The following is a 13,063-nucleotide window of genomic DNA, read 5'->3' as shown; positions in this document are numbered from 1 at the left end:
AATCTTGATTACAAATCCCCAACTTTGCCTAAAAAACTGTCAGGGCTAGAGAGAGGGTAAGTTTCTCATAATTTCAGATCATAGACAGTTTGTGTTTCTGTAGGAATTGATGGGCATAAATATGCAGGTTTAGCAATTTTTGTATGTTATTGCAGGTGTTTAAAATTTAACCACAGTACTGACTTTTGTTGAATTTTAAAAATAAACCGATAATAACTTTTTGGCCTAATAAAAAGTAAAACCAAGTTTAAAAGTTCAGAGTCAACATTTTCCTGGTAAATTCTTTCAAACTTCAGTAAGTTCTAAGTGTGAGGTGTAATTTGCTTTCCTCATAATTTGTTTTCTGGTATATATTGATGAAATGAAAAGCATGAAATTGTAAATTAAGCTGTAATAAGAATGCAATGGAAAAATATGTGCGTTATTCTATTCTAGGTTAAAGTTATTCTATTTAATATTTATATTTAAAAACCAGTGTTGAGATGTCTTAAGTCCAAATAAGGCAATGTTACTATGTAAAATAACATTTTTACTCAGGTAAAAACCATCTGATTGGTTTGAATTGGAAACAGTTTAGGGATCCCATGGGTCCCAGATACTGGGTCTCTCCCCCTGTCCTGATCATATGTTTTGTGATTAATTGGTTTATTGAAAAATAACTGTCAGTAGGAAAAGGTAGACTGGAAGGGACTGGAGTTTAAGAATACAGATGTGCTCATTAGCCTGGAGGCTGGGGGCTGTGAATCCACTTCAGTGCTGTTGTGGGGGGGGGGGGGGGAATCACAGCCTACTGGTAGGACACATGGGAACACAGGGACAGGTAGCTGTGAAGGAATTGTATGAGCAGCTAGCAGCTGGGAGGTCCAGCAAGGGACAATAGGGAGTCTCATTTAACTACTGGGAAGGTAAGGAGCATTAGCAGACTGTGATTTTTATTATACAAGAGGCTCATTTTCCACATTATGACAGGAAAATATTCACTAATGAAGTGATTCCTTATCCAGAGAAGAGTAGTAGAAATTCAGCCTATAATCTACAAAAAAAAAAAATCGGAATAAATTTCTTAATGTTAAAATTATATATAGCACTGTAGCTGACCACACCGCACTATTCCTAGTAATTTAATAATAAAATATAAGGGGGCACTTGGGTGGCTCAGTTGGTTGAGTGTCCGACTCTTGATTTTGGCTCAGGTCATGATTCCAGGGTTGTGGGATAGAGTCCCGTACTAGGATCCTTGCTGAGTGTGGAGCCTGCTTAAGATTCTCTCTCTCCTGAGGCTCCTGAGTGGCTCAGTCAATTAAGCGTCTGACTTCAGCTCAGGTCATGATTTCACGGTTCATGAGTTCAAGCACTGCATCAGACTCTCTGCCGTCAACTCAGAGCCCACTTTGGATCTTCTGTCTCCCTCTGTCTCTGCCCCTCCCTTGCTTGCTTGCTCTCTCTCTCAAAAATAAACATAAAAAAAAAAAAAAAAGATTCCCTCTGTCCTTCTCCCTCATGTGTGCGTGCTCTCTCTGTCTCTGTCTCTCTTTCAAAGTAAATAAATAAATAAGAACCTCAAATGCCTGAAATATAAAATATAGTTTCTCTAAATGACTGGTGAGTTAAAAAGGTCTCAAAACTGCTATTAAAAAGACTTCATGCAAAAATAATGACAATGAACAAACATGGTTCAAAATTTAGAAAGTGCGGCCAAAATGATCATTAGAAGTAACTTCATAGCATTAAATGCTTTACTAAAAAAGAAAAAAGAAACCCAAAATAGCAGGAGACAAATAATAGAGAAAAATGAATGAAACAAGGTTCTCCTTATTTGCAATCGACAGGACAGACTACCTGCAGAGCTTAAGAATACCAAGTAAAAGATTTCTTAGAATGAAGAATTCATACAAAGTGCTTTATATAAAATATATACCAGATATTTTCCTATAAATTGACAGTGGCTACTTAGAAAAGATATGAGGGGTGTGTTTGGAGGAGGGATTCTGTTTTCAATAGCTATAAAAATACTTACAACTCTACCAAGCAGTGTCTAAGATGCTCCCTAATAAATACTTATTGAGTAGATGAAAACTGTAACTTTACGGACTTTTACATTTTTAGCACAAATTGATGGAAATGCTGTGTTTCTGGATGGGAAGATTGTTTTGTAAACAACTGACAGATCTGTGGGACAGAATTAGTAGTTCTGCAACATAACTCTGGTATGCTGTGAGAACTGAGGCTACAGGAAATGTCATGAGCCAGTAGAGAAGGGTGGGCTGAAATGGAGGGAAAATTGGCTATTTGTAAGAATAAAACACAAGTTAACACCTTGCACTAAAATAAATTTCAGATGGACTGAAAAGAAAAAAAATTGAATAAAAAGGGACAACGAAAACAACAGAATTAAGAAAATTAATAGTACTTAACTGATTCTAGAATGGAAGGACTAAGCCTAACAGTACTACTTAACAGTTAAAAAAAATAAAACTTCTAAGTTAATAAATCCATTATAAAAAAAGGTTTACCCCAAACTGGGAAAAAAGTATTTGAAACGTAACAATAAAGACCTTAAGACCAACTAAAAAAAACAAAACAGAACTCCCACACCCCAAGTGCAGAAACAAGTGAAGAACAATGAAATTAAGTCTTCAAAGAGAAAACATAAATGGCCAATGAACATGAAAACAATCTTAACTTGTCAGATTCAGGATATTTGTGATAAAGTAGTATTGAGAGGCCATTACCTAACAGGCAAATGGTAAACATATACGCATCTATGCATCTCTCACATTCTCATACAGCTAATGGGAATGAAAATAGTCTTGGTAGTTGACAGAAAGTTTTATTTATTTATTTATTTAGTTAGTTAGTTAGTTAGTTAGTTAGTTAGTTAGTTAGTTTTGAGCACAGAGCCCCTGATGCAGGGCTCAATCGTGTGGACTGTGAGATCATGACCTGAGTCGAAATCAAGAGTTGGATGCTTAACTAACTGAGCCACCCGGGTGCCCCATAGTTGACTGCAGGTTTTAAACATTCACCATTTTTATGGCCTAGGAAAATAAATGTCTTTTAGTTCAAACTTTTATGAGTAAAAGTTTGTTTTGAACCTGTGTGTCAGCTGTCATGCCGAGTGCTTTACACTGGTCTCATTTCATTCTCATGATAACTTTGAAAATAAATGTCCCTTTGACAGGTGGGCCATCTGAGGCCTAAAGAGATGGAAAGCTGCTCAAGTTTCAAAACTGTGCCTCACACGGTAGTAAACAAGAAAGAAGGCAGTCTTCCTTGGGAAAGTGCTTGTGATTTAATGGAGAATAAGAGCAAGTTATAAAATTATACCTACTAATTAAGTTTAACTATTTATTTATTTTTAAATTTTTTAAATATTTATTTATTTTTGAGAGAGAGAAACAGAGAGGAAGCAGGGGAGGGGCAGAGAGAGGGAGACACAGAATCTGAAGCAGGCTCCAGACTCTGAGCTGTGAGCTGTCAGCAGAGTCCGAGGTGGGGCTTGAACCCACAGACCTCCAGATCATGACATGAGCTGAAGCCAGACACCTAAGTGACTGAGCCACTCAGGTGCCCCCCCCTTTTTAAAAATTTTTTTTAATGTTTATTTTTGAGAGAGAAGTTTCTTAACCATTTAAAGAAAAGAAAGGCAGTGAAGATTAGAAGGCAGTATTCACAAATGTTATTAATACCATTATTAAAATGTAATTATTTCTAAGATTGAGGATTATTCTTATTTCTACTTACCTTTCTACAATTGAAGCAAAAAAATTTTTTTTTAGCCAAACTGGGGATGGGGATGGGGGAAGGTGGCAGTGAGCAACAAAGTATATTGGCAAAGGTTAAAAAATCCAAGAACAATTTTTATTTTATTTATTATTATTTAACAAAAATTTTAATGTTCATTTTTGAGAAAGAGAGAGAGAGAGAGAGTGAGAGAATGAACAGGGGAGGGTCAGAGAGAGAGGGAGACAGAATCTCAAGCAGGCTACAGGCTTTGAGCTATCAGCACAGAGCCCAATGCGGGGTTCAAACTTACGGATGGCGAGATCATGACCTGAGCTGAAGTCAGACACTTAACTGACTGAGCCACCCAGGCACCCCTCAAAGAACAATTTTTTAAAAATCCAACCAAACCAGTGTAAGTACCTCAGGGATTCTTCAGTGAGTGCCTTGCTTTTGACTTCTATCAAAAACTTAAATTGGTCGTGCATGTGCAGAGTTACTCTCTGCTCGCTTTTCCTTTCTAGTGCATTAGAAGGAACTTCTGTTTTTGTCTTTGGAAATAAAAGCTAGGTCATTTGTTCAAATTCAGAAAGGAAGAATAGTGATAGATTTCTCAAGTACTGGTTCAGTTCGCTGTTACTAATGCTATTTTAAAAAATGGGCAATACATATTTGTAAAACTAATGGGAGGAAAGTCTTTATTTTCATCGTTTTACATTAAAAATTCCAAGTTCTTAAAATGCAACTGCAGCCTGCAGCTAATTGTGCTTTTTTGCGTTGTTCCAGGCTTACACCAGCCAGTTTGTGTCCCTTGTGATGTTTGCCCTCATGATGTGTGATGACAGGATCTCCATGCAAGAGAGACGCAAAGAGATCATGCTTGGATTGAAGCGGCTGCCTGGTACGAAGATCCTCACACAGTACATTTTTGTTGTCTGAGGAAGTAGCTAACGGGCAAAGTTCTCTTCTTGCCCTTGACGCTGTGGTTTATAGCTATTTAGTCAAAAAGATCTTTTTTGCCTATGTATTTAAAAATCCCTCACTGAGATCACAGAAGATAGAAGCACTGGTCTTTTGTTGGTTGCTACCAGTATATTATTGTTACTATATCAGTTCAGTTTATTGTCCTTCTTTCATAGACTTTGTTAATATTCTTAACAGATTTGATCAAGGAAGTATTGAGCATGGATGATGAAATTCAGAAACTGGCAACGGAACTTTATCATCAGAAGTCAGTCTTGATAATGGGACGTGGCTATCATTATGCTACTTGTCTTGAAGGGGCACTAGTAAGTCTTCTCACTTGTAATTTCAGTCTGTTGGACATGAGGACCTGGCACGTAGCCATAATTTTTAAATGGAATGAAATAGGTGGAATTTTTGAAAATGCCTTTGTTTTTATGTACTCTGATTTGTTATCTTGAGAAAGGGTAACAGAATACTTAATTCAAAAGTGAAAATCAAGAAAAGTACATTTTAGTGTGGTAATTTGGGTTTAGCAAGTAACTTGGTTAATTTGTTGTCCAAATATGAATAAATAAAAGATTGAATTTTTTCTAGGTGTGAGATTTAATTGAGGTCAAGCATGAGGCAAGTAGAGAACAGCCACCGAGTAATATGAATATATTCATGGTCACCTAAAATCTTCAAAAAGTTTTTGTGGTTTTAAAACTTATAGTTACTTGTTGAGAGTTTAGAAATAATGATCTATTAACCTGTATTTACAGGTCAGTGGTCCTTTAATACTTCTGGATAAATAGTGACTTCAGACACCAGATGTTTTGTGTAATATTTACTTAAGAATGGGTTTTTGAAAAACAAACTGAAGACTAATCTAGTTCTTTCCTGTTAGAAAATCAAAGAAATCACTTATATGCACTCTGAAGGCATCCTTGCTGGTGAATTGAAACATGGCCCTCTGGCTTTGGTGGATAAGTTGATGCCTGTCATCATGATTATCATGAGAGATCACACTTATGCGAAGTGTCAGAATGCTCTTCAGCAGGTGGTTGCTAGGCAGGTAAGTTAGGGGCTGCTGTGAGGGGACCCGGGGTTCTCTAAGAGTTGGGTCACTAAAGCTTATTTGAATTTTATGACATTTAAAGTGATAATCCAGTGCCTGGTAGGAGGCTTAGAAAACATGTTTAAGTTTACATGTGAAGAATCGGAGATGCTGAAGAGTTTTGACGGGACCCGGCTCCTAGATCTCATAATAAGCAGAGCCAAGACCAAAACTGAGGTCTCGTCTCCAGATCTTGTCCTATTTATTAGTGTATGCTGCTCCCTCTTAAGTTAATATTCTTAAAAGTATATTTCAGGAGGAACTAGGTTTTACATTAATATTACAGGTGCTGTGCTTAACAGTTTTCTTCAGATCATTTGGCTTTTATATAAAGCCTCAAAGATATTACTGTCTGAGCACAATGTAGTGGTCATGAAGTTGAGCTTTGAGGGCAGGCCGACTTGGATTCGAGTACTGAGCCGGGTATTTCTTGTTTGTGTGAGTTTATTTATTTTTTTTTAACGTTTATTTATTTTTGAGACAGAGAGAGACAGAGCATGAACGGGGGAGGGTCAGAGAGAGAGGGAGACACAGAATCTGAAACAGGCTCCAGGCTCTGAGCGGTCAGCACAGAGCCCGACGCGGGGCTCGAACTCACAGACAGTGAGATCGTGACCTGAGCTGAAGTTGGATACTTAACCGACTGAGCCACCCAGGCACCCCTTGTTTGTGTGAGTTTAAGCCCATTACTGAATCCCACAAAGTTTCCGTTTCCTTGGCTATAAGTGAGATCAATCTGATTTACCACATGGGATTGTGAGTCAGTGAGGCCACATGCAGATGTTCAGTGCAAAATTTGCACATTCACGTGCAACAGCCCTGCCTTTGCTTACCAGTGATGGTGCATCTGTGTGTGTGTGTTTCTTTCCCAGGGACGCCCAGTGGTGATATGTGATAAGGAAGATACCGAGACCATTAAGAACACAAACAGAACAATCAAGGTGCCCCACTCTGTGGACTGCTTGCAGGGCATTCTCAGTGTGATCCCCTTACAGTTGCTGGCTTTCCACCTTGCTGTGCTGAGAGGCTATGATGTACGTGATGGGCCCCTGCAGAAATCTTGGACTTTTTTTTTTTTTACCCAGTTCACTTTCAGCGTTTTCCTTTGAAATTTTTAGCAATAGCATTTGGGAAATCCTTCAGATATTTATCTGTCACCTGTTAAAGCGGCATGGCCCGATTTGTAAGTTACATCGTAACCTTTTCTTACATATAGAACCTGAAGGAACTTTGGACCCTAACTCCGAGATTAGAGATGACCTCCTTGGGGAACACCTCTGTGTTTCCTGTTTCTTTTGGGGTAGCTCTTGGCAGTTCTTGTTTGGGACGCCCCCACGCACCACAGGACCTAGCATTCCTGGCCTCGCAGTCACTCTGACCATCGAACATCCCACTCTTCCACACTTCCAGTGTCCCCTGAGAGGGCTGCCACCTTTATGGAGGACCGTGGGAGCACTTCCTGTGCCGAACCTGCTCCTTCAGGATCCTTTTTCCTCTTTTCAAGACTTTTGAGATACATTATTTGATTGTATTTTCCCATTTTAGTTCTTTGTAGTGTGTAACTAACATGGTTAATGAACATGTTGTTTTCTGGTTTTATATACAAAAATAATTTGCTTAGAGTAACTGCTCCTCTCCCCCCAGTCTATACAATATTCAAATATCGCTCTTTTTTTTGCAGGTTGATTTCCCCCGGAACCTTGCCAAATCTGTAACTGTAGAATAAGGAGCATCTGCAACTCTGGGCGATTGAGCAACACAAGACACCTTTTGTATTTAACACCTTGATTTAAAATAGCACCCCTCGAAGCCTTTTTTAGTAAATCCTTATTTATATATCGGTTATAATTACTCCACTCAATTTGTGATTTTTGTGAAATTACCTCATATTTTTCCAGTAATTTGTGGGGGAGTTTAAATAATGGAATTTATATTGGAATTGTTATCACAAAGAGATTTAGCTCTCATTTTCTTTAAAGGATGCTGGATGTTGGATTTCTGGGTCCTCCACTTCAGCCTGGGAGGACTGTGTGTTTTTAGAATAATTGGCCTTTGTTTTACCGAGCTTCTATTCATTCAGCTCAAAGAAAGTGTAGTACATTTATTTGGATATCTGAAGCCAGCAGCAATGTATGCTAATACTTGGACATTTAATTAAGGTCTTGCTAAGTTTACGTGTAAAGAGAAGATGCTGTGATTTGTTTTGAAGTTTGTTTGTGTTTTGGTTTTAAATCAAACTGTAGAACTTAAAAAGTGAAAGCTTTTCTTGGTGGAATTTCTTGGTGGGATTTCTATGTAAGTTACATTAACCTGAGTCTCTCAGACCTGTTGCTTGTTAGGTGGAAGTTGAGTTCACTTAGGAAGCTAGAGTGTGTAGTGCATTTGTTTTTCTCCAGTTCTTAACAGCAAGTTATTTGCACAATCTCATAGCACAAACTTTTAAATTTGAGCTGCTTTAGACAACTGACAACATGGTTTTCAGTGTGAAGATGGGGGACATACAGATGGGGTGTCCTACTCCTGGTTTTTCCATTTTCTAAAACTGGTTTCTATTTTCTAATATCTGTAGTTTTTTGTTTTGTTTTGTTTAATGACTGCTGAATGACTTAGTTTACCTTATTCTTTGAAATTACCACACAAAGTTGTTACCAAATGTCTGGGATTAAATCAGTACTGATATATGTAGATTTCTCTTTAATTTTGCCCTGAGGAAAATTGTCTTGTAGTGAATTTTAGCTTTTTACTGCCTTGTTGCATAAACTAGTACCTTTGCGCCAGGTGGAAGTTCTCTGTAGTTTGGAAGATTTGCAAGTTTTTTGACTAATCACTTGACTCTAAGTGTGTATGCTGGGCTAGGCTTCGAGAAAGCCGTATGCTTTACACTGAGACTAGTGAAGGATTGCATCAAATATAATGTTACTTCCTAGGTATTTTTCTCTATTATCTGTGTTTTACTCCTGAAATATATTTAGGAATGAAGAAGATATGAATAAATAAAGTGAAATCGAGGTGCCTTCAGCTGGTTTACATCGGAAATGGAAATTAACAATTTAGATTAAAATAGAGTAGAATATTGGTTTGACACCCAAAATGTCTTGAGTAATAATTTCCCCATGGGGTTTTTTTGCCAAATCTTGGGGGTTATAGGGCAGCGTGTCTGTGTTTTGGTGAAGTCCTTCTCTTTTTAAAGTTTTCACTTTTAAATTGTGAAGATACTTAGCATAATTATTTAAGTAAATTCAGCCTTTTTCTTTTTTCTGTGTTTGAATTTCTTGATGAGGTTAAGATTTTCTAAAAGCAATTGCTGCAAGTGCAGCACAGAGTTCTGCTTGTGTATTAGGGTTAGAAAAAGTACTTTGCATATTTTGAGGTACTTTGGAAGGACTGTCATAGATGGAGACTAGAAACCTGATTGTTTCTAAAAATAAAGTAAGGTTACTATTTACATCTTATATATAGCTACTATGGCTATATCTATGTATTTTAAATGTTTCTGAGATTATTTTGTTTAGGCTTGCTAATTTTAGTATATGTTTAGAGTCATTTCTTCTGTTGGTTAAATTATGCATTTTATGTTTCTGATTTGTATGGGTTTGGCATTTCCTAATGGCCTAAAAAGTTTGAATCAGCATCCCAAGTGAACAAATATGTGAAATCAATCATTAGTTTTCAGTTTCTCTGTTTTTCTCTTCTATGGCTGTCTGTCTGTCTCTCTCTTACACACACACACACACACACACACACACACACACACACACTTCAAGCTAGGATATGTTCTGAATTGAATATCAAAAGCTGATATTAACAAAGAAGTGGTATTTTCCAAATAAACATGGTTTCTCTTCATCCCTTCTTGCTTCTTATTTTATTTAATGTAGTGATTTTTAAATGCTTTTACACATTAATTATGAACACAAAAAATACTGTAATGAGGCAAATCACTAACAAGTACACATGCCCAATTAAAACCAATGTAATCTAGGATAAGAAAACCTGATTTTTCAAGAAAGATATTCTACAAAAGGAGTCCTTTATATAAAAAGTTCTTTCTTGTAGTACATTTAAAGTTTAAATTCATTCATATGTAACTTAGAGTTTCTTACCTCAGCCATGAGCCCTTTTTAGGCTGGGGTCGTGTGTAACCTCTAACACGTGGCCCAGTAAATGATTGTTACTCTGCAGTCAGTCAGCTTTTCTATCTCTTTTAAATTACTTATGCCATAGATATAAATGATAAGAGGAAAATTAATGTTAACTGTTTTTAGTTTGCTATATGTCAGCATCCTATTACGGGCAAGTCAGTGTGCAAGAAACTGAAAAGGATATCTTGTTTAAAGTAAAGTCTGCTTGTCACCAGGCCGTCTTATCACCGGTGAAGATTAAGATGATTGCAAGGCACAGGGTGAGAGAGTGGAAAAATGGAGGTGAGCTGGGTTGTTAAATGTTGTTAGCAGATTTGTTCACTTAGACAGTGGTCCAAGTTTAGGGGCGTATTATGTTCAAAAGAGGTTATTAAAATGCATTTTGTAGAGTTAGCTATTATCACGGGCTGGTTAGACCATGTATCTGTGGAACTCCAAGGAATAGCAAAGGCGAAATGCAGGTAAAAAGCAAGCATAGATAGCACTCAAGGGGAGGTGACACAGGGTGGAGTGCAGATGGGGCTGGGGGTTAAGAGAGCTAACACAAATTTTCTGTCTCACGTTTTGTGGAAAGTTGTTTTTAAGATGGTAGTGTCTTATCCTTCTGAATACAGGTCTCTTGGCCTAAGCTAATAATGAGGACAGGGGGAAAGGAGCCCCCTGCCCCCCACCCCCCTGCTTTAAAGCTCCTTGGTGATGTTCATTTGGCGCTTATTTATATTAAAACCTTCAAAGAAGGAAGACCAGCTGAAGTGTTTGCTTTAACAAACATTTTAAGAAGTCTTTTGGAGTCAGTGTTTTATCTTAAAAAAAATTAGGATATACTGTAGCAATAAAAGGGAAAGACTAATGTTAACTATTTATTGTATATTACAATCTAAGTGATTTTTCTAAAAGCACAATGTCATTGGAAAGTGTTTATTGAAAAAGAAATCATAGCTCGCATAGAATTTGTGAAGGCCAAAGAAATGGAAGGAAATGGTAAAGGAAGATATTTTAGCCTTATATCCACAAATTTAGTGGATTTTGTATACCAGACCACCGGATAGAGTGTCTTATCCATGAAAACATATTTCAGATTACTTTTTTTAACCTCAAGTTTAGAAATACTAACACATGAGTTTTTCTCACAATATTTAAGGATAGTTAAAACATCAGTATTTCCCTACCTGATGAATTTAACCTTATCTTCAGATCTATGACATGACAACCAATAGGACTGATGACATTAGCTTTGAACCAGTCATTTCCAGGGTTAAAATGAACATCATAGTTAACTAGCAAGACTGTAAGGTTATGCTGTATTAACTTGTAAGTCTGTAATAGCTTGATAATCAATATTATGGAATCTACCATAAATAATGGCTAATGAGAACATTTTAGGAAATTCTTGAATTACCTTTCTTACGGTACTCAGAATGAATATGGGAATGATCCTGTTAGCTTTTTAAAATGTTCTGTGGCTATTTTGTTTTCGCTTAAATAAAACTTTTCATATTTGTGTAAGTTATACTTTTTGTGAGCTGGAGATTTTAGAATCCTTGCTTTGTTTCAGTTTTCTGTTCTTTTAAGATGAATGTTTAGTTTCCTGAGCCAGTTGGTCATTTCTTCTTCATGTATTGTAAGTCCAAGAACTCTAACAGTGAACTGTGAATAAGTTACCAAAACTTAGTGAGAATTACATTTTGAAGCAATTTGCCAATATTTGAAGTGTGTACATGTTGGTAGATGTGTTAAAGATTGTATTGCACTAAGAATGTAGCCAGTGTTTAGTTGTTAGTAAACTTCTCTAATGCTAGAAGTTAATCCATTACTGTTGCTTTTTAAAAGAAGAGATGATTGCATAAATGTAATCAAAAGTTACATGTCTCCACTTCAACTTGCCAATTGTTTTAGAAAGAATCATTAGATAAAGCAAAGGCTCTATTTTTTCTGATGTCATACTCCATAGATACTGTACCTTCTCAAGTGTTTTGAATTTTTTGGTAAGAATGTGTTTCTAGCAGATTTCTGGCGTATACAGTGATCGACACTTTGCTTAAGTGATAGTTGCAAAAGAAGGATATTTAACATGGGTGAGTAGCAAGACAGCCTGTCCTCTAAATCTAAAGTTTCTGAAGTATCTGGCAATCTGTTAATTATAGAACAAAGCTTCCTTTTACAGGATCCTTTTATAAACAGCAAGCTAAAATCTCTATCCCTAGTGCTTACAGCACTCGCTGTGTTCTGCAGGAGACAGAGTTCCGCCAGGGTGGTTTGAATGAATAGCTGTGCTGTTTTGCCTTCGCATAGAACTGAGCCCAGTCTCTCAGCTCTGTCTCCGTGTTGCTCTACAGCAAAGCCTGGGGCTGCCACACAGCACGGATCACTTTTTCCATGGGCCACGTTTTGGCATAAAATCCAGCTTTACTTTTATTAAATGGTTATCTTTAAAATCACCTCAATTGGCTATCAGTAAGTATTTACCGAGTACTTAGTAAAGGCCAAGAAATAATTTCCCTAAAAATTTAGAGGCCAGTTTGTCATTGGGAGTGGCATTTAAGAAAAAGGAATTCTTTCAGTTTTTTGGATGAGGAAAGAAGTAAGGGTTAAGTCTCCCTCACTGATCTCTGTACGTAAATAGTTCTTCCTTTAAAAAAAAAAAAATGGTGTAGGAACTTTATTAGCTTAAACATCCTGGAGCTATAAACTAATCTTGTAATAATATACAGACAGATTGCCAGGTTACAGGTTATTTAACCAGCTGATCTGTTCCCCAGAAGTATGCGTGTAATCAGAAAAATTCATTGTTCTTTTTTTTTTGGTTAGCATGTGTACAAGAGATTATTTCTAAGATTGAAAGGCCATGTTTTTGAACTTCATATTATTAATGTGATTCGTTGGCTGAAATTCCAAGGTTCACTTATTGTGTTTTCTCAAATGTATTTCTCCTAATGCTGTTATGTAGCCGTATGTACCTTTTCGTATTTCAAAAGATTTTTGAAAATGAAGTCTGGATGTGCAGTTGAAAATATGGAATAAAAAATGGAGCTTGTAAACAATTAGAGAAATGCTTTTTGGATAGAATTGTAGTTATTTCCTTCCACCCACTTATCAGTCTACCTTGGTTTGTATAAGATTAAAAAGACTATTTATA

The 13,063-nt window shown here is 36.8% G+C and overlaps 1 protein-coding gene across 2 annotated transcripts in view; it reads left to right on the top strand.

The window, feature by feature from the left end:
- Window positions 1-12,968, top strand: part of GFPT1 (glutamine--fructose-6-phosphate transaminase 1) — a 55,949-nt gene extending 42,981 nt beyond the window's left edge. For both annotated transcript variants that reach the window (XM_053890757.1, XM_053890756.1), the window contains 5 exons: window positions 4,510-4,624; window positions 4,885-5,012; window positions 5,576-5,743; window positions 6,658-6,819; window positions 7,467-12,968. In XM_053890757.1, the coding sequence (XP_053746732.1) occupies window positions 4,510-4,624; window positions 4,885-5,012; window positions 5,576-5,743; window positions 6,658-6,819; window positions 7,467-7,511 (618 nt within the window). In that variant the 3' untranslated portion in view covers window positions 7,512-12,968. The remainder of the gene's footprint in view (window positions 1-4,509; window positions 4,625-4,884; window positions 5,013-5,575; window positions 5,744-6,657; window positions 6,820-7,466) is intronic.
- The last annotated feature ends 95 nt before the right edge of the window (window positions 12,969-13,063 follow it).

The sequence above is a fragment of the Panthera pardus genome, unplaced genomic scaffold (genome assembly GCF_024362965.1).
Source record: "Panthera pardus isolate Hobbes unplaced genomic scaffold, ASM2436296v1 HiC_scaffold_25, whole genome shotgun sequence".
NCBI classification, from domain to species: Eukaryota; Metazoa; Chordata; class Mammalia; order Carnivora; family Felidae; genus Panthera; species Panthera pardus.
The sequence above is the reverse complement of the archived record's forward strand: the minus strand, read 5'-3'. Positions and strand labels throughout refer to the sequence as shown.